Source organism: Hibiscus syriacus, unplaced genomic scaffold (genome assembly GCF_006381635.1).
Source record: "Hibiscus syriacus cultivar Baekdansim isolate YM2019G1 unplaced genomic scaffold, ASM638163v2 tig00110879_pilon, whole genome shotgun sequence".
Classification (NCBI taxonomy): domain Eukaryota; kingdom Viridiplantae; phylum Streptophyta; class Magnoliopsida; order Malvales; family Malvaceae; genus Hibiscus; species Hibiscus syriacus.
In genome coordinates this window covers 79,421-101,797 of record NW_024062895.1, presented here as the reverse complement: position 1 = coordinate 101,797, position 22,377 = coordinate 79,421, and the positions used below count along the sequence as shown (strand labels likewise).

The following is a 22,377-nucleotide window of genomic DNA, read 5'->3' as shown; positions in this document are numbered from 1 at the left end:
ATATATATATATATATATAATTATAATTATATATATATATAAATAAATTATAATATATATATTTAACGAATTATATTATTTATATAAATTAAACAAAACTTAATTTAGATGTTATTTTTATTACAAATAAAATATTAAATTTTTAAGTAAAGTTAAGATATTCAATTTTTAATTTTATGATTGGAATAATTAGGTTAGAGAGTACTCCTTCAAAGCATTTGATCTGAATTAATCGATCAATAAATAATGATTAATCTAAAAAATCTAATTATATATATATATATATAATATATATATATATATATATATATATTATATATATATATATATATATTCTTATATATTCTCTTCTAGACTTTTTATATATATTGAATTAACTATGACATTTAATTTATTAATTGACTAATCGGATTTTGTAGAGATTCACTATAGGAGAGACATTTCTAACTCGATTTGTTTCATTCACAATCGTATTTGATCTTATGACATTACTTAAAAAATTCAATATCTCATCCAATATACTAACTGATTTTAAAATATTAATAAGATGTCAATAGCTATTAATTTTTTTAAAAATCAGTTAACAGAAATTGGATTCCATCCATAATCAAAGTAAGCATTGGAAATTTGCAGTGTCAGTGAGCTGTTCCAGTGGCCCCTTTATTATTGATGGCTTGTTACTACTGCACAAATAACGGGTCTTGTTTTCCTTGTAGAAGATCTGCCGTTACTAATGCTCTTTTCGGGCCCCACTGATCAGTTCGTACCTTTTTTATAGCCAAATAGTAGAATTGACTGTCGGCAGACTCTTTTTCGGAACTTGGATTGTCGGTACACTTAATAAACAGTAGTCACTATTTTTATGGATCCTACATTCCTGCATTTTTTAAGAGATGTTTAAATAAATACAGTTTAATATAAAGTTAAAAAAAATGTTAACATAAATATTATATTTTTTAATATTTTTAGTAGAGGTTATTTAAAATATTATTTTTATCAAAATATTAATATCGGACGTTATTTAAAATAATATTTTTTTACCAAAAATGTTAATATCAAAAATATTATTTTAAGTAGCGAAATTAATATTTCCAGTAGAAAAAATAACATTTTAAGTATCGCTCTACCGGAAATGTTAAAAAAATTAACATGTTCAAAGTGCATTTCATTAGCCTTATATAAGGATGTCGTACAGTAGAACTACCCATTTCTAAGATTTATTTCCTCATCATAACTTACTATTATTATGTTATATATAGATATGGGCTAAAAGTATAATTTCTTTATGTATGAAAAACAATGAGTTAATTTTAACTTTTAATTTTCTTTCATCTAATAATATTAAGGAGTATAAAATTAAATGTTTTATAATAAGTGTAAGTAGGTCGTAACGATATATATATATATATATATACCGTATTTTTAACACATGTTTGTCTAATTAGTGAGTACCTTATAAAACTCACATAAGGAAAGCCAACATTGTATGTACAGTGTCGAAACGGTTGTTCTTAAAAACAAAATTTAATTTTAAAATCTAATTTTTAAAAGATTTCGTCTCGAATAATTTGGTGATCTTTTAATAATAAAACGTGGTTTGAGGAGTCGTAAACTCACATAAGGAAAGCCAACATTGTATGTACAGTGTCGAACGGTTGTTCTTAAAAACAAAATTTAATTTTTAAAATCTAATTTTAAAAGATTTCGTCTCGAATAATTTGGTGATCTTTTAATAATAAAACGTGGTTTGAGGAGTCGTCACCAATATTAATTAGGGTGTGATTGGGCACCAAAAAATATTTGTCATTTTAATAAACAATATTAGTTTTAATTAAAACAACAAATTTTTTGTATGCGTTACCAACATTTGAGTTCGGGAGTCGGTTATGGCGCGGGGAATGATTAGCACCCCCATAACGCCCTAAATCGATACCTAGTCGATTAATAGTTGTCTTTGCAATGAAATTTATGAATTCAAATTTAATTTAATTTAATGCCATACAAATAATATTCTTTGAATTTTAGGACGAAACACAATATTTAATTATTTCATATTGAGAAGAATCAACCTCTCATACCTTAAATAGTCGATTCCTACTCCAATCGAAATAAAGAAATATTACATTTCATCCTAGAGTTCATTATTTTAATTCAATGCTTAAATAACAATAAATCAAATTAAATTTAATATTTTCTTTTAAAACATATTCTTTGAATTTTAAGAGAAAACAGTATATTTAATCATTTCCAATCGAGAAGAAATGACCTCTCATGCCTTGAACAATCATTTATTACTCCAATTAAAATAAAAAATATTACTATTTCATCCTAAAATTCAATATTAATTTGAGTGTTATTTATTTTTGAAATCATGAAAATACATACCAAAGACAAACAAACTTACAAACAACATATATCAAACAAATATGATTAATTAATTATTTTCCACCCATTAATGAGATAAGTTCAATCATTTAAATACATCGAGATAGGACTTTAGATTCGATCTAACAGTCTTTTCTTGGTGAATTTAATTAAAAGAACATGATCTTTTTCTCAATCCCAAATTTTAAATGTAATCAATATTAATCATGTCACTTAATGATACATTTTCATTTTAAAATGATCAAAAGTGACTTTCTATACGTTGAGACAATCACTTTACAACAATCTAAAAATGAACGTATATTACCTTAGTCAAATTATTTGAATTGAGTCAAGTAATACTTATGAGGCTTCATGCAATTAAATCCTAAACTTATATGCAACAATACAAAATATTTCATAATATCAACATATATTTTATATACAAACAACATTCAAAACACATACAATTCTATTATACAGTATAGGAATAAATAATAAAATGGAAACTTTACTGTCACAACAGCAAATCAAATAAATAAATAACATAATAAAGAATTATATATTACAAGCATTAATAGTATAATAAACCCATATTTGAGACCAAAATGAACATTTTAACATTACATGCTATAATTATAATAAACACAAATAAATAAGCTATAGGGACCAAAATGTAATCAAATAAAACTGTAGCCAAATCAGAAATAAACATGACCAAAATGCATAAATTGATAATATCACATCAAATTCACAAATAAATAAAGATAACAGAACTAACTATGACTAAAATGTAATTATATAAATTCAGTGATCAATTTTAAATAAATGGCAAAATATAACAATGACTAAATTAAAATAAAATAAATCAGAATGATAAAATGAAATAAATTAGAATGGGAGGTCCAGTGACAAAATGCAAAGGCACGGTAAACATAGGGGGACTTGTAAGAAAATAAGCCAAAAAATTAGTATTAGAACATTAGAATGGTAAAATAACAAAATAAGGACAATTTATTTGAAAATATAACATTATAGTTACCAAAGTGCAAGCTAGAGAAACTTGGAAGGACCATGGATGAGATTAGACCATTGGGGGCCAAAATACACTATCATAGCCCCAAAACGACGCCGTTTCAGGGCGCCTATAAATCCCCACTCTCTTCCTTTTTTCATTTTCCCCCCTCATTTTTCTTTTTCCCCTTTATAGAGAGAAAACTCTATCTTCTCTCTAAATTCTGGCCACTCACCAACCGTTTTGGCCCTCATCTGCCGTCGCGTTGGTCATCGTCGACCGTCGTACCGTCGCCAGTGGTCGTTAGGGTCGAAAATCTCCAGATCGGGTCTCCTCGATGCGGTGGTCATAAGCTGCCCTTGGTTTCACGAAAATCGCCCCAAGCTCCACGAAAAATACCGAAAACCTCTCGGTTTCCAACGCTTCGATCTCCATTGTCTGTTGTTGGATCGGTTGATTCCGGAGTATGTTGTTCTCCTATCTCGTGCGTTCTTCCTCACATTTGAATTCAGCGATGGAGGCCCCGAACACCAGTGAAGCCTACGGCCGAAGGTAAACTTTCCCCTTTATTTTCTTTTTAATATTTAGGCAATATTTACTCTTAAAACAAAAAAAACAACAGAAATTTAAAAACATTTTTTATTTTCTATCCTCCTTTTTCCTGGGGAAGAGATCCACTTTAAATTCATTTCTGGGGGTTTTATAACCCCTGTTCATATATGAAAATAAAATAAAATAACTGATTTGGTGGTAGCATGTGCAGGCTTTGCTGTCGAGTTGATGGCATATGATGGTGGCAGGGGCTGGTGCAACAATAGTGACTGGTCAGAGGAATGATTGATTAAGGTGATGTTCCCCGAATATTCATGATTTTTTTCATTTGTTTAATGGGTTGGTGTTTGGTTAGGTAACTTGATTTTCTACTATGATGTGAGATGATGATGATGATATGTTGAAATGACAAAGGTATGATGATGAAAACTGGTGGCCGAAATAATGGCGACGACGACGGCACGGGAGGCTAGGGTTTCAACAAACCTTAATCTCAGTGGGCTTGGGCCTCCTGTTTGGGTTTTGATTGGGCCCATTGGGTTACTTAGGCCAGTTGTATTTAGGCCCAATTTGGGTTTGTAATTTGGTCTGCCACAGAAATAAATAAAATAAAAATAAAAATAAAAATAAAAATAAAATAAAATAAATGATATAATAATAATATAACGTCTCTGGACGAAAACGGGTGTGACATACAAGTATCATGAATTGAGTTAGATTTTTAGTTTATCCAAACCTTATTTGAATATAATATTTTCATCTATTATTTGACCTGATTTGATTTTTAGTTAATTGTATACTTTTATTTTTAAATTGAGTCGGGACAAGCACAAATCAAGTTACTTCAATGGGTTAAAGGTGTAATAGTTGTCCCTAAAACTCCTAGATTCTAGCATATCGTATGTCAGGAATAATTGAGCATTCATTATCAAATGAATTTAGAATCTTTCGAACATATATTATTTTATAATCATCATTAAATTTATCAAAAGACATTTGAGTGAAATCAAATATTTTCATTTTAAATTCAATCTAACTCAACTTTATTCTTTCAAGTTTTGTCTCAACCTAATTTAAAGATTTTTTTAAAATTATTTAATAAAATTAAAATAAATCTAAATACGTGAAGTTTAAGTCAATAGTCCTTCCTACCTGCATGTGCGTCTGAAAACTGAGTGAGTAGAGGGGTAGTAAAATAGTAGTGCATGTCATGACTATTTCCCTATTAATTTTGTTTAGTTTCTATATATGGTGTAAAATCAAAGACCTTTTTGTCTACCACTCTTTAAAGCAGTATTTACCAATGGAAAACCTAGCGTCGCAGGAGGATCGCCTACTAATAAGGCACGCAGACTTGACGAAGAGCCACCGGACGCAGGCAGCACTTCTTCCAACCATATGGATATCGAGGGGATCAACAAAGCCACCCTAGAAACTTCGCCTAGCCCAACATCCTATCGTGATACTCTACTCAAAGATAATCCCACGGATCCTTCGATTGATGAAGAAATAATGGATGAGGAAGATGTCGAAGTCTTTGAAGACGATGTCGTTCATGGTGTCGTTGATGGTTTAATATCCATTGATTTCTCCGACCGAGTCTAAGCCATGACCAATAAGAGTTTCGATCAGACTGTGGTGGTGAAGCTACTTGGGAGGTGTATTGGCTACACAACCCTTCGGAAAAAACTTTATGATATATGGAAACCATCTCAACCCTTTCTCCTAATAGACATAGAGAACGATTACTTCCTTCTTTCGTTGCGAACGCGATCAGATTTCTTGACAGCCCTCTCCGATGGTCCATGGACAATCTTCAGACATTATTTTACTGTTGAACCATGGTCGTCTGACTTTTCCTCTTCACAGCTATTTCCTCGTCGAATTGTGGCATGGATCCGGCTCTCGGATTACTGGTAACTCTTTATAAACTAGTCTCATCACTGAAATTGGTGAATGCATTGGGAAGGTTGTTAAAATCGACTACCAAACAGAAACGGGGCGTCGAGGACGCTTTACGCTAATGGCGGTGAGCGTGGATCTGGGAAAACTGCTAACCTCGAAGCTATTAATCAATGGTCGTATACAAATCGTTGAATATAAATCACTGTCTACCATCTGCTTCTCTTGTGGCTGATACGAACATGTTAAAGACATATACCCTGAAAACATAGTTGAAGACCAACAAGAATCTGCTCCTCCAAAAGAACAAGTTACTGAGGCACAATTGCCGAATGCCAACCAAAAATCAGAACCCTTCAAACTGTGGATGGTCGTTGAAAGAAGGCAAAGGAAAAACTTTAAAAAACCTCCTACGGATAGCAAGCGAAATATATAAATTAATGGCTCGAGATTCAATCCTCTATATGAATCCACCGATGATGCAAATACTACTGCCAAACCAATCTTCAAAATCCAACCAGGTTACTCATCCTCCTTCTCCGGCACCTCAAGCACAGTCGAGTAAAGCACGCTCCATCGATCATCATGTTACAAAGAGCAAGACTACAACTTAAATCCATAAACCTTTAACAATCCCCAAGGTAACTTCTAGATCCTCCAAAGGTTACTATGGGCAGTCAAGTCATCAACCCAGCCAAAACACTGTGGAACCATGTGTCTCAATACTAGACAGATCGAAACACTTGACTATCGTACTATCGGAAAACACTAATCCGAACACTGCAGATGATATCATCTCGCACGCCACACAAGGGAACTCCCATCACAAGTTAATTCCACGTAAGCCACCGAATAAAAACCACGCTCAAGTAAGTGATGAACCTCATCTTTCTACAGATGGTAAACTCACTGATCCTGCACAATGCATGAATGTCATGCAGAACAATTGCATTGAAAGCCAACCGGTTCCCATACTGGAATGATCTGGTTTTTTTATACTTACCTCTCATTATGGTTGTTAAACTAATAAGTTGGAATGTTCAGGGGTGTGGCCATCCTCGTTTTCTCACAGTCTTTCAGCAATATTTGCGTGACTTTAAACCATATTTAGTAGCTATTTTAGAACCTCGAATAAGTGGTGGCAGAGCGGAGGTTTTTATCGCTGCCACCGGGTTCCCTCGCTCTCATCGTATTGAAGCAATAGGTTTTTGAGGTGGCATATGGTTATTGGCATGATAAATTCAAGTGGATATACTTCTCAACCATATCCAATTCATCCACTGCCGTATCTCTACCACCCAGGAGATTTATCGACTTTAGCGTCATTTATATATACTAATCCAAACTCAACAAAGAGAAAGTTTCTATGGCCTCATCTTCGGTCCCTAGCTGATATTACCACCCCTTGGGTCATTTTGGCAGATTTTAATGCCACACTTACTACTTCCGACAGGAAGAATTTGACGACTACTACTCAACCTTGTAGATATTTTCAGGATTTTGTTTATGATTTTGGTAGCCGTGACATGGGATTCCAAGGTCCTGAATTTACATGGAACAGGGGATTATCTTATGCTCGTCTTGATAGAGCTTTATGTAATAGAAAATGGGATGAATCTTATCCCGAAACAGCCGTACACCACCTACACCGAATGCGGTCTGATCATAGACCACTTCTCCTTTGTGTCGACAGCCCTATGGCCAATATTCACCCATCTCAATTCAGGTGCTTCTCTGGCTGGTTACAACACGATGACTTTAGTCGAATGGTGGAGGATAATTGGGTAAACTCTGAGACTCTTTCAGGCACTATTTCCCATTTAACTGAAGCAGCAGATACATGGAACAAAACAGTGTTTGGTTATATCGGCACAAAAAAGAAGATTATTATGGTGAGACTTCGAGGAGTGCACATAAGCCTTAATAGATTCCACTCGAATTTCCTTATCAATCTTGAAGTTGAGCTCCTCATCGAGTTAGAAAAACTCTTAGATCAAGAGGAAACACTTTGGAAACAACGATCGAGAGTCAATTGGACTGTATAAGGTGACCGCAATATAAAATACTTTCATAGACGTGCCGTACATTGAAAGCAGAATAATCGAATCATGTCACTAAAACTCCCTTCAAATGACTGGTGTTATGACACACATATACTCAAGGAAGAAGTAGTTAATTATTTCATGAATATTTATGCTTCTGATGAGGAATTGGTAGGAAAATTCCCTATTTCAGGATGCTTTTCGGTAATTCCAGCATATCTGCAAGGCTCCATGGTTATCACTCCAAATGATACAAAACTTTTTGAAGCTCTGAAAGATATGGCCCCTCTAAAAGCTCCTGGCCATGATGACCTACATGCAGAATTTTTCCAAAAGTAGTGGCACGTGGTGTCTCATTCTGTTTGCAGCATGGTTAAAAAGGTCTTTGCAGGAGGTGATATTGAAGCCGATATAAATAAAATCATGATGTTTTTAATCCCAAAAATAGAAGCTCCAGTAACTTTTGTTGATTTCTGCCCTATCAGCCTATGCACTATCATGTATAAGCTCATCACCAAAATCATTGTTCACCTCATTAAACACTTGATGCCTATCTTAATCATGCTGAATCAAACGAGTTTTGTCGCTGGGCGCTCTATTACAGAAAATATTATTATAAATCAGGAGGTAATCCACTCTATGCGGCAACTCAAGACAAAACAAGGTTGGATGGCAATTAAAGTGGATCTCGAAAAAGCTTTCGACCGTCTCCGATGGGATTTCATCCAAGATTCGCTCACTGACGCTGGCTTCCCAGTCAGCACCATCCGAGTCATAATGCATTGTATCTCTTTGGCCTCTATGCAAATCCAATGGAATGGTGAATACACTCCAGATTTCAAACCACAATGGGGTATCCGACAAGGTGACCCTCTTTCTCCATATCTATTTGTTTTAGCAATGGAAAGACTCGGTCATAGCATTCGTAAATGCGTCGAAGAAGGAGATTGGAAGGGATTCTCTTTTGCCCAATAAGGACTTCCCATTAGCCATTTATTTTTTGTTGATGACCTTATGTTATACGCAAAAGTTGATATTCCTCATGCTAGGCAAATTGAGAAAATCCTCAACCAATTTGGGCACTTTTCAGGACACAAAGTCAGTAAACGAAAGACTCATATATACTTCTCACCTAACACTGTCACGGAAATGAAAACTGTCATCCTTTCATGTCTTGGGTTCCAAGAAGTTGACCATATGGGCAAATATCTTGGCGTGTCGGTCCTTCATAGTCGTATGAATGCTACGGATTTTGACTTCATCTTCGATAAATTCAGGGGTAAATTAAAAGGTTGGGCAACTTGAACTCTTTCATTGGCAGGGCGTGTTACTCTGGCTAAATCGATCCTTTCAGCCATACCGACTTATTTTATGCAAGTCATGTCTTTCCCAAAAAGGGTCTGTGATGAGATAGAATCTGTGAATAGGCTCTTTATTTGGGGCTCTGAACCCTCTGAAAGGAAAATATCCTTAGTTAATTGGTCTACGGTCTGTACTCCTATTGATAGAGGAGGGTTGGGTTTAATATGTCCTCTTGAGCAGAACAAAGCTTTCCTGATAAAGCTTGGTTATTTTATTATGGTAAAGAGAACTTCTTACTGGGTCCAATTACTCAGACAAAAATATAAAATCCAGGATGCTTATCCTTTATCCATTGAAAGACACATATACACCCCATTATGGCGAGGGATAGCGAAAACATGGAGCCAATTATCCTTATGCTTGGTCTGGTCGATGAGAAATGGAGACACCATAAACTTTTGGAATAATGCGTGGTTGCCACATTTGGGACCATTATAAAGTTATGCACGAGCTAACGCATATGTGCACCCAACTCAGAAGCTACACAATTTCATTGATGAATAAAATCATTGGGACGTGGAGGCGTTATCCCAAGTTCTTGTTCCAGTTGCCATCCCTCACGTGCTTAATGCTCAGCCTCCTGAGGCTACCGATATATCCGATGCCCTGGTCTGGAAATGGGATCCTAAACATCAATTTACGATCAAATCGGCTTACACCTTTCTCATAGAGGATAGTTGGTCCGGGAAGAATAATGTTTGAAAAAACATTTGGTCGATCACCGCTCCTCAACGAGTCTGCATGTTCATATGGCTTGCTTATAAAGAAAAGATCATGACAAACTATGAACGCAGAAGACGAATGCTGACAAATGACTGCTCATGTGCGACTTGTGGCGCAGCCATGGAATCAGTAATTCATGTATTGTGTGATTGCCCACCCAGGCGAAACCTCTGGTCGCGTGTTGTTCCACATTCCACATTTGCTAGTTTCTTCGGTACTGATCTTCAATCATGGATCACACAAAATATTCATAAGCAACAACCCGTAAGTGATAGCGATCCTCCTTGGTCTTCCTTTTTTACTGCTCTTATTTGGCACATCTGGAAGCAAAGGAATGACTATATTTTTAAGGGTGCCACTTACAAAACAAATTCTACAATTCACAGTAGTTATAACTGGGCAAAATGCTATGCAAATAGCTCCAAAGTCTCTGTTATATATTCGGTACAGCATGTGACAAATCCGACGTGGTCTCCACCACCCCGAGGATGGATGTGCTTGAACACGGATGGTGCAGTGGTGACACTTGATGGGCGAGGCTCAATTGGTGGTGTTATTCATAACTCTAACGGAGAATGGATTACATGTTTCACAAAGAATATATGCACAACATCGATACTTCACGCCTAACTTTGGAGCATTTATGAAGGTCTTCTCATTGCAAGAAACTTGGGCATTCATATGCTTTGGATCCAATCTGACTGCAGTAGAGCAGTTAAATTGGTAGGAGAAAGTGGTTCAATCGACATCCATATTCCGTTGCTTCGCGTAATTCTGAAACTTCGACAGTCAGGATGCTGGGTGACAAAAATCCAATGGATTAGCATGAATGGAAACAAGATTGCCGATAGGATGGAAAAGCTAGCTTCGCGGCAACATTACAACTTGGTTCACTTTGACTCCCCCCCCCCGGATGAGCTAGCAGACCTCCTAGCTTTAGACGATGTTGTTGCGCAACAAACTGATGAGAGTATACGCGCATAGCCTACTGTTTTAGGCTTCTTTCAATTAAAAAAAGACCTTTTTGTCTACGGAATATCAATCAAGTTCTCATTGTATCTCAAAATCTATTCATCGCAATCATGACGTAAAAGGATAAATAATATACTAATAATTAAAATTTCGATTGAATTCTATTTCATGAGTTAATTGTTCATTAATTTAATTATAGATGATTAAATTATTTCATTTTAAATCCTAATTAATATTGTTACAGTAATATTTTCAATTTTTTACTTGTATATAATTTTAAAATAAATAATTAAAAATTATGTTTTTCAAAGGTCAAATTCGAGTTTAATATAATTTATATATAAGTTTTCTGTCACAACATTTATAATCATTAGGCAAAATTGATCGGACGTTACTTTGGAAAAAAACTTTTTCTTATATAAGGTGAAATGAATGCTACACTACTCCATGGAAGACACCCAGAAGACACGAGTACTTTCGGAAGACGTCAAGAAGACACAACGTCTTTTCTAAATTCATTGCATACTAATCGCGTCTTTCTAGAATGACATTGAAGATATCGTGTCATCTGAGCGTTTTCTAAAAGTCGTCGTATCTTCTGGATATCTTTCATAGAGCACTATAATATTTTTTATAGATGAAAAATAATTACCCTAACATGTTATATGAGAAAATCATTTTTCCTAAAGTATTATATGATCAAATTTATTATAATAGTTGTTAATTAAATTTTATAAAATATAATTTTCTTTTTTAAAATTTGTATTATGAATGTGACAATATAAAGATGGAAATGAAAAAGGAAAGTAAATTCTTATAGTGCTGATAGCTGATTTTTATTACAAGTAATTTATAAAAGGAGTAAAAGCCAAATCTGCAGCCAGCAATGGTAGAGGAAGGTATACAAAGACTCCACCTACACTTTTTATTTTACATGTGTCCTATTCTCCCTAGATTCCCTATATCCATTTTACCACCATCTTATCTGTCCTTTTGTTTCCTTCCTCTTTATTCTTCTTTGTTCCCTTCCATTCAACAATTACAAATCAAATACAATCCACACAACAAGGCTTTCTTAATAAGTCCATTCTTGAGGTAGACTCACTTCTTCATGGTGGCTCGTACCCGGCACCGCCCCAGACTGACCCTCTTGCGACGAATTCATGCTGTCGGAACCTTCTGCATGGGATTATGAACAAGTTTTTTAACTAACATACCAAAGAGTAAATACAAAAAAAAAATAAAGAAGTAAAATTCTTATTTCTTACTGTTAAAATCTACAGTATTAAATCTTGATGGAACCCCTGTTTTCTCGAAGTGGAGCTTTAGGGCCTGAACAACTCTCGCGGGAATCAGCACAGTAGCACACCCTAATCGAAACAAAATCCCAAGTAAATATATAGGACGAAATACGAAATAAAGTGAAGAATTTTGAATCAATTGAGTCGAGGAAAAAGTATCTGGGAGATTCTTCAAATCTTGGAGATCTAAAAATGAAAAAAAAAGGTCTATTTGGTACTCTAGTCCCAAAGTATTTATATTTTATAAGTAAAATTATATTAGGTGACATATAATAGAAAATACCATGTGACAGTTTGGCATAATTAACAGTCTACTGAACCCTTAACTATCCCCCAACTAATCCGACCAAACTCTGTCTAAATCCTAAAGCGACCCAATAATTAACATAAAAGTAACATTTCAATTACTCTTTCAGATATTTTTTTTTTGAAAGAAAGGTACTTGTTTCTAACCTTGTTTCGTGCGTGAGTTGCAAGGAGTGCCTCCAGTTCCACGAGGCAAGAACACACCGGTTCCAGAAGAACCGTTTCTCGAGCCGGATCCGGTAAGGAAAACCGCCTTCATAACAGAACCGGTTTGTTGCTTGCTTTGTTGCTGTAGAGTATACCATGGAGTATTAGGGTTATTGGGAAGGTGATAGCCATTGTTAAACCCACCAAGGATTTTCCCTTTGCTTTGATGATGCTTGGTCCTCGGCTTTTGTTGCTTCTGCTTCGTTGGTTGTTCTTGTTTCAGCTTGTAAAACTATAAAATTATAACAAGTAAAATTACTGCAATTAAATAAAAAAATAAAAGCAAAGAAAAAGAAGATCCATGCTTACCTGCTGAATAGCTCTTATTTGTTCATCGATAAGTGCTTGTTTTGATTGAAACCCATGGCCATATGTTCCTGTTTCTTCATTTGTTTTCACAGTTTCAAATTTTCCATCATCAGGAGAACCAGATGACTGAAAATCAGATGAAAAAAAATCAGTACTTTCAAAAAACAAGAACCCTGAAGAGAAAGTCGAATGTTTGTTACCTTTTCATGTTTATCTTCATCCTGAAACATGTAGTGAGCCATCTGGCGAGTGAGCTCATCAATAAAACAGTCTTCTTCCTCCTCATGCTCTCCGTGGTGGTGGAATTGAGGTGATCGGAACCAGTGGGTGAACTCAGCTCTGTGCCAGACTCAGACGAGGCAAATAAGTAACGTTTGTTGTTGTTGTTTTGCAGGGCATCAAAGTGATGATCTTGAGAAGAAGGGATGAATAAGGCACGGTCGTGTAGGTCAACAGCCATAATAAATGAGAAAAAGAAGTAAAAAGTTGTGAGGCCTGAAAGTGGAAGAAGAAGCCAGGTGAAGAGAGGGATTAGTTATTCAGGAAGATACTGGGTGGACAATTATTGCCTCAACACTCAAAAGAAAACATTAGATAAATAGACAAAGAGAGCGACAGAGGGAGAGATTCCTGTCCTGTGGGACTTCCAAGCTGATGTTATAAGGAATCGAATTGAGGAATAGGCCAAAAGGGTTATATATATTACTACCACATTTTGACACTTAAATTTACAAAATAAAGTAATTTTAACACTCACTTATTTATATTTTTAAATTAATTAAATTAATCCACTAAAAATAATAATAGATCTACTAAACTGACATCATTTTTTTGTCTTTTTTCCATTTTTAATATTTTAAATGTATATTTTTTATAAAATAAAATTAATTTATGTCAAGATTCAAAAATACAAAACAAATTATATGCGTTGAACAAATGTTATTTTTTCCTTTTAATTAATTTAATTTGATAAAAAAATAAACAATTAATGTTGAAAGAAATAATATATATATATTAAATTAAAGGGTCAAAGATGTAATTAAACCAATTTTTTAGTATAAAGATAAAAGAAGAAGCTGAGTAAGGAATAAGGATTGTAACCCAATCCAGAATACTTTGAGTAGTATATTTTTAAGCATTATTATTTGATTAATTGATTGATTAATTTAAATTAAATAATATAAAAATTTAATATGAGGCTATTGTTTTAATTTAGCTTTTTCTATTCACATAGTTAAATTCATATCTTTTATCTAATTTAAAAAATATAATATATCATCGTACTGAATTAATTAATTATTAATTTTATATAGTATTTTTTTCATCCGTCATGTATGGTAAAAACTGCAATAAATTCTGACAGTACAGTTTGTTCCAACAACGTTATATTGCAAACACACCTGCCATTTGTTAGGGAGTAGTATTCCAAGTTAAACCATAACAAAATAAAATCGAGTTGTTGAATGAGGTACAAAAAAATTGGTGTTTATGCACTTTTCTCATGTCTTGACGTAAATGTATGATTGGATCAATCCATTCTATTTATTAAATTAAAAATCGATTGATCTAATAATTCAACCGTATAAATTAAATTAAAAATTATTTTTATAAGAAAAAAAAGTGTAATGGACTTTTGTTTTGTTTACTTATTAATTTTTGTAATTGAGAAATGGTTTATTAGTTAAAAAAGGTCGAGCAGTCAGTCATGGGATAAATGGATTAGGTGAGAATGGTTGGTTGGTAATGGAGTTAGCTGGAATGGGTTGATTGCAAAATGATTGGAACAAGAAAAGAAGGTTTAGTTGGTTTCGGAAAATCAAACTTCAACTTTCCATACGATGATTTTGATATGCTATCAAAACCTTTTGTTTCTTTTACATAAATTCTTCGCACAAATTGGTTATTTCTCACCTTCATTATTGATGCTTGCCCTAAACCAAGTCAACTTCAATTTTTGCCTCAAGCTTGAGTTTGGAAAGGAAATGAGTAAACGTTATCGTTTTTATTGGATGATTACAATTTTTTTAAAAAAATGGTAAAGCCTTTTTTAAAGTTACAAATACAAATAATATGAATATGAATAATAGTGATCAAAATTAATTATTATAAAATATAGTTAGATTGGTTATCTATGCATGATATTATGAATTTCATTATAATTTCTCCTCAATCTCCCACTGCCTTCAACGTTTCAAAACCAAAATATATATGCTTTCACTCTAATTTTAAATACACACTTTCAAAATGGCAAAACTTTCGAGATAATGTTCTAGAAAAAATTAATTCACGAGATAAAACACTCTCAACATTAATTGCTCAAATAAGTGAAATCCACAGTGTTGGCCGTAGGTCGCCATGCCTTCCGGGCGACCTACTAGGTCGCCATGTCTTCCCGGCGAGCTACAAGAGATTGCATGTGCCATGCACGTCCCAACACGCTGGGCATCCGAGGCCATCCGACCGAGCTATGCGAGGGCAACCGAACGAGCTATGCGAGGGAATCCGAGCGAGCTATGCGAGGGAATCCGAGGGCAACCGAGCGAGGGTAGGTCGCCCGGAGTGCATGGCGACCTACAAGGTCGCCCGGAGGGCATGGCGACCTATGTGTTGGGACGTGCATGTGCCATGCAACACGTTCATTCTCTCTGTTTGAGCAAGGGTAGGTCGCCCGGAGTGCATGGCGACCTTCAAGGTCGCCCGGAAGGCATGGCGACCTACGGCCAACACTGTGGATTTCACCCTATTTGAGCAATTAATCTTGAGAGTGCATTAGCTCGTGAATTAATTTCTTTCAGAACATTATCTCGAAAGTTTTGCCCTTTCAAAATTATCTTTTAAAAAGAGAATTAAAAAAAAAACTTTTTACAAAAGATAATTTTACAGGCTTTCGATTGCATGCTAATCTAAAATAATCGCTGGCGATCATTTAAGAAAATACATATTTTTAGTAAAAGCTATCATCAAACTAAAATAATTTCAATAATATATTTAAAACTATTTAAATTTAATATATTATAAGTAAAAATGAATTATGTTTTTCATCTATTAATAAATCCAAATTAATAACTTTAATTATGCACTTTTATTTTTTTAACGAACGAGAATTTTAATTAATTAAAGAAATTAAAACTGTCCCTGAGACAATACAACCTAAATGTAATAAAAAATTATCATTTAAGTGGGTTGATGAAATAAATAATTTTTATAGGTTAAGACTATAACTGATGTAATATCAGTGCTGGAATTTAAAAGCTCCTTTTTGGGCTGACATTGAAGGCCCAGCCCAAACATTCAAACACAAATACATAAATCACTCATTTGTTAAAAGTGGCATGAATATTAATTTTTTAATTGTAATAAGATAATTTTATTTATCAATTATAACAATTAAATCATTTAATTTATTAATTATTATAATCAAAACACTTATTTATAATTCAAAAATAATATTTATTACATATTCAATGAGAACTCAATTTATAATTAATTAAATATTTTACGGATAAGATCCACTTACATAGAGTAAAACTCTTTTAATTTTACACAGATTTAAAACTATTAATGAGTAAAAACAGAAAATTGAGATTAACGGTATAAAATGAAAGATATTTATTAAAAAATAAAGAGTTAGTCTCATCAATCTATTTTTACGAATCCAATACTTCAAAATTTTTTGTTAAACGAAAAGAGTTTTACATTATATAATTTGATCATAATCTAATATTTTAATTTAATGATTAATTTTTAAATTTACTAATAATTTAATAAGTTTTTAAAAAATATTTTACTTATCTTCATCATTAAGCAGTTATTGTGTGACTATAGATAGAGGTGCACAAAAAATTCGAATATTTAATTTTGCGTAAAAAATATCCGAAACTGGATTTGGGAAAAACCGATTTTTTTAAACCAGATCGGATATTTAAAAATCGGATAGTATAATCGGTTTGGGAAAAAATTGGACGATCGATTTTTTTACCGGATTAAAAATCGGTTTGAAAAAAAGGGATAAAAAATCGATTTTTATCTGAAAAAATCTGGTCTGGGTTTTAAAAACTAGCCGTGGGGGTTTGTGACCGTTTTCTAAAAAAATCACCATTTTAGAACCCTAAACATGTATCAATAGGTTGAGAATATTTGGTTGATTACAACTTTCTCAAATCTTATTACACAATACCTAAACATCTCTCAAATCTTATTTTTGTAATTTTTTGTTCATCATGACTACAAATACCGACCCTAAACGGTTGAATCTTCCGTCGGGAAAAACCTTGAAGCCGTGAGAGTGATCGAACACACTCGAAACAAAGATATTTAGGATCACTACGATTTATGTGAGATGTCAAATGGCTCGAGGAGGCTGCGTTGTAAACTTTGTCTAAAGTTTTTTGCACCGGAAGGAAACACAACGTTGAAGAACCATTTTACAAATCATACAAGGCACTTTGCTCAAGATCGGATCCAAGTTAATCGAATCTTACACCGCAATGTGGTGTTTTTGTTTATGACAAAGAAAAATTACGAGAAGCGTTTACAAAGTTCGTGATTACAAAAGCATTGTCGTTCGACCACTTTGATGATGAAGATTTCACGGCAACAATTCAACAACTAATGTAACCACGTTATACTCAAGTAAGTCGTACTATCCTTAGAAGAGATGCTATAAAAATGTGGAGTACGGCGAGGGAAAAATGATTTTAGGATTCCAAGAACACCGTTATGGCGTGTCGCTTACATGTGACGTTTGGAGTTTCCTCATAATACCGAAATTCTTTTTAGCCGTTATGGCACATTAATTAGATCAAGAAAATTGGCAAATGATGAAAAAAATAATTGCGTTTGAATTATTCTATGAGTCGCATACCGGTGCTAATTTATTTACACTTTTAAAAAGGGTAATTTGTCTTTATAAATTAAAAATAAAGTTTTTTCTATATCCTTTGATAATGTATCGAATAATACAAATACGATTCCAAGATTAAAAATATTACTTTCACCGATTTTAGACGGTGCATTTTTTCATACCCGTTGCGTTGCACACATAATTAATTTATCCGTGCAAGCCGATTTGGAGGTTATTGTGCCAATTAGATTAGAATTTAAAGCAATGATAAAATCGGTTCTTTGTAACAACAACAAAAGACTAAATGATTATAAACAATTTTGTAAGTCGGTTAATAAAAAAGCTTTGGGTCCTAATTTGGATTGTCCAACTCGTTGGAATTCAACTTGGATGATGATGCATACCGCCTTAAGGCAAAGGGAAACATTACAAACATTTCACGATCGGCTTTTCGAGAGGGGCTATGTCACAAACATTTATCCGGATTCGAGTTGGAAACTATAGCCAAAATAACCGATTTGCTTGGGGTTTTTAAAAATACAACAACTTTTTTATTCGGTGTTTATTACCCTACTATCCGTTGGTTCTTAATCAAATATTTTTGTTGGCTAACTGACTAAATGACTTTAAATTTGAAACCGAAGTTTTTTAAAAAATTGACTTTGCAATGAAAGAAAAACTTTTAAAATATTTTAAGGAGATTTTCCTCATTTTTATTTGTGTCGCCGCTTTAAACCCAACGTTAAATGTTGGCAGGGTTGAAACACTAATCGAACAAATTGCGTTTGCTTTTAATCTAACCGATGATGAACCCAACTTTGTCCAAAACCAAATAAATTATTTTAACAAATGTTTTCGAGACATATTTGCAATTTATTTAACTAAATATGGATCAAATAGTGTAATACATGATCAAATGAGAATGAATGTGGAATCATGACGTCCAAGTAACATAAATTTGTCACTTTTTAACACTCTAGTTAATTCCCAATCCAAATGATTACGTACTACCACCCCAAGTAGCGAGTTGAGAAATTACATGTCATGCGATTTACTAATCGTCCAAGCTTATATGATAGTTTCGGAATCTACTTTTTCTATTAGTGGCAGTGTTATATCGCAACGGAGATCAAGACTAAGTCCCAAGTCGGTAGAAGTATGTATTTATTTGAAGGATTATTTGGATGGAGCGGCTCGGAAGCAAAATATCACCACCCTAGAAGATGCAATTGATGCCGATTTGAAAGCAAACTTACACATTGAAGAAGTCGAACTTGGAATATCCCCTCCAAACGAAGAAGGCGAAGATGATGAAGAAGAGATGGCGATGTAGTTTATTTTTAAGCTTTGTTTCAATTATCATAAACTTTGTTTCAATTATCGAACTTGGAAGTTTTTAAGTATTTGAATTTATCGAACTTGAAAGTATTTAAATATTTCAATTATCGTAAACTTTGTTGCAATGGATGACGATGTAATTTTAACATTGTAATATTTATGTATTTTAATTTATCGTTGATGAGTATCTTGTGTATATGCTCTTCACATGCATAAAATGTTTATAAATACACATAATTTATCTAGAATAGTTGTGCTTTGATTAACTTTTGGTTTATAATAGGTGTGCGTGAAATGGAGCTTAAATGAGGATCTAACGCGATTAAGTGGAAGATAATGAAAGCTTGCAAGAAATGTTGATGAATGTGATTTGATGAGAGTATTTAATAAGGAAATAAAGAAAACAGACAAGAGTAGTGTTGCTCAACATTACTTTCGAAGCTTCAGGAGGAGGAGTAGAGACATATTGTACAAGAGTAGTGCTGCTCACCACCACCTGTTTTTTATATTCTGTTTTTTAAAAAAACAGATTTTTTTAAATCGAAACCGGTTACACTAATTACACCATCTGACATTTCATACCGATTAGGATCCGAATCAATTTTTTTAAAATCCAATTTTTTAATTAGGTAAAAAATTCGGATCAATTTTTTATCTAACTTTATGCATATCTAATTATGGACCATATGAAGATTATTTTATATTATTTTTTGGTAGGAGGAGTTTGGTTAGTGTGTAAAGTATAATGACGTTGACGGGCACATGTTGATTAGTTGAATCCATGTAGTTAACTTGTGGTGGTGGGTGGGCCACCTAATCCTCATCTCTGCCTATCCAATTCTGTTCTGAATAGCAATAATTGCTCAAGCCAGGTAATTCTAAGATAGCTTCCCACAAACTACTATTTTATTCGTGCCACGATTCATTGGTTAAAATTATATTTGTTATCCTTATATGTTTTAATTTCGAGTAATATATTTTTTGAATAAATATTATTTTATAATCATTTTAAGATTAATAAAAAATTTCAATGTAATTTTATTTTGGCATTTTGCCTTACATCATCAATGTCCCTCATCTAGGCAACACCATTGGATGCATGTTAATACCTCTCTAGCTCCGGACTTCAAATGATAAAAAATCTTTTCATTTTTCTCTATTTAAAAGAAATTATATTAAGCGTCGACGTTTTTGCTCACTGTTTTCGGTTGCGAGACTATAATGTTATATATATTTGTAGGACCGATAATTAAGGTGGAGACTAAAGCTTTTGCAGAGAATTGTACTCCTTGAGGTTTGCGTTTGAACTTCCATTTGTGTTTTCGTTTTTGCATTGATTGGCTCGATAAGTTTGGGAGGACATCGACTCCACAACAAATGGAAGTTTGCCAAGCTTTTGCAACTCACCTGCACTTTGGAACAAAAGTCGAGCACCCTAGCACTAGGAATGAAATCAATGCATCACCAAATTTCATCATAGTCTAGGGACTGATATCATAATTAGACCTTAAATAAACTTTTATTTAAGCAAGTTATCATATAAACTTCCACAAGTTCATGGAATTCATGGCAAAAACAGAAGTTCAAAACACATAATCTTCACCACTGTCCCTGAGAATTTCAGCATTTTGAAACAGATTCAGCGGCTTTTCGGCCGAGTTCAATCCAATCCTGACGTTTCTCTTTTGGGATCAAGCATTCATTCACAACATCCATTGTCATGAGCTTCTCAATCCATTCATGAATAACTGGAAACTTGTCAGTGGTTAGGGTTTTTTTCCCAGTAATTTCTCCCATCATATGAAACCACAATAATACATTTGCAGCAATGTCCAGGTACCCAATTCTCTCCCCCGAGAAAAATTGCTTCCCTTTAAGCTCATCTTCAAGAATTTTCAGCTGTTGAACAACTTCTTCCATGGCCTGCTCTTTCTCCTTCCCTATACTACGACCAAGCTTGGCCATTGTCGGCAGAAGCTGTAGTGGTAGAAACCGATGAGCGGAAAAATAACTAAGTGAAATTAACATGAAATAAGACTACACGAGACGATTAGCTCTACGGACAGACGCAGGTTGTAGATAGGAGGGGCAATGCCCTCAAACTTTGATGATATAATTACCTTTTAAGTTATTGCTAATTTTGAAACCATTGCAATCAAGTCCGTAATCTACTCAAAAAAATTGGTATAATTTTTTTAGGATATTGTTAGTTTTCAAATTAATGGAATTCAGCCATGACCACAAATTTGTCTAATTTAATTACTTTTTAAGACCTTTGAATTTTAAATTTAGTGAAATTGAACCCTTAATCTCTTAATTTTTTATGGTTAATTTACTTTTTAGGATCTTAACTTTTTTAAAGTTAAACAACTTACCCCTCCACATAGTTCAATCATGGCTTCGTCCCTACCTACCTCTACAGATGAGAATTAGAATAACAATTCATTATAAATATAGAGATCACGAATGATAAAATACATGATATCTCATGTATTCTTAGAAATTCAGTATCTATACAAAAATGATCTGGAACGTAAATCAAAGAAAAATATTACATATTTCCAAAATAATTATCTCTCATTAATTCTCATCTCTATTTATTGAGGTAAATACTTAGTCACCAAGAATTATTAACTATTAAATTTAAACACCAAATAACTTCAACCAATAGAATAAAAATAAAATCAGATTTAATTTCTAATTAAAATTTGAGTAAAATCTAACAAATAGATCAAGTCTTGAATTGTAGCACAATAGAGGGACCAATACCATAATTATACCAAGAAAGAATACGAAGAAAAAAAAGGTTGAATTTTGTTTTTACCTTTTGGTCAATGAATTTAGCATAGAAACGAGCCATTGCTCGTTCATAAGATCTCGAGGCAAAAGAGGATTGCTTTCCCAGGTGTCATCGAGGTACTCGAGGATGACTAATGATTCGGCCACCGGCGTTTCGTTATGCACTAAAAGGGGGACTTTCTTATGGGTGGGGTTGTACTTTAAAAGTAAAGGGCTCTTGTTTGATAAGTCTTCTTCAATGTACTCGTAGGGTATTCCTTTGAGTTTGAGTGCTAATTCTACTCTGCGGCTGAAAGGGCTCGCCCACATGCCCAAAAGCTTCACTTCTTTAGCCATTGTTGT

General features: G+C 33.6%; 1 protein-coding gene and 1 pseudogene across 1 annotated transcript; both read right to left on the bottom strand.

Annotated features, from left to right (window-relative positions):
- Positions 1-11,726: 11,726 nt before the first annotated feature.
- On the bottom strand, positions 11,727-13,632 carry LOC120144081. The gene is made up of 5 exons (XM_039158232.1): positions 13,256-13,632; positions 13,056-13,181; positions 12,687-12,978; positions 12,201-12,302; positions 11,727-12,111 (listed from the first exon to the last, which is right to left on the bottom strand). The coding sequence occupies exons 1-5, from the start codon at positions 13,295-13,297 to the stop codon at positions 12,008-12,010; spliced, it is 666 nt and encodes a 221-aa protein (XP_039014163.1). The 5' UTR covers positions 13,298-13,632; the 3' UTR covers positions 11,727-12,007.
- A 7,184-nt stretch (positions 13,633-20,816) lies between these two features.
- On the bottom strand, positions 20,817-22,371 carry LOC120144078 (annotated as a pseudogene).
- Positions 22,372-22,377: the final 6 nt, after the last annotated feature.

What these genes read in the sequence shown, in the direction of transcription:
- LOC120144081 (XM_039158232.1), bottom strand. Translation starts at nt 13,297, where the DNA reads ATGGCTCACTACATGTTTCAGGATGAAGATAAACATGAAAAG. An exon ending in ATGAAGATAAACATGAAAAG is followed by an intron (nt 13,182 to 13,255) that starts GTAACAAACATT and finishes TCTGATTTTCAG; the next exon opens with TCATCTGGTTCTCCTGATGA. An exon ending in AAATAAGAGCTATTCAGCAG is followed by an intron (nt 12,979 to 13,055) that starts GTAAGCATGGAT and finishes ATAATTTTATAG; the next exon opens with TTTTACAAGCTGAAACAAGA.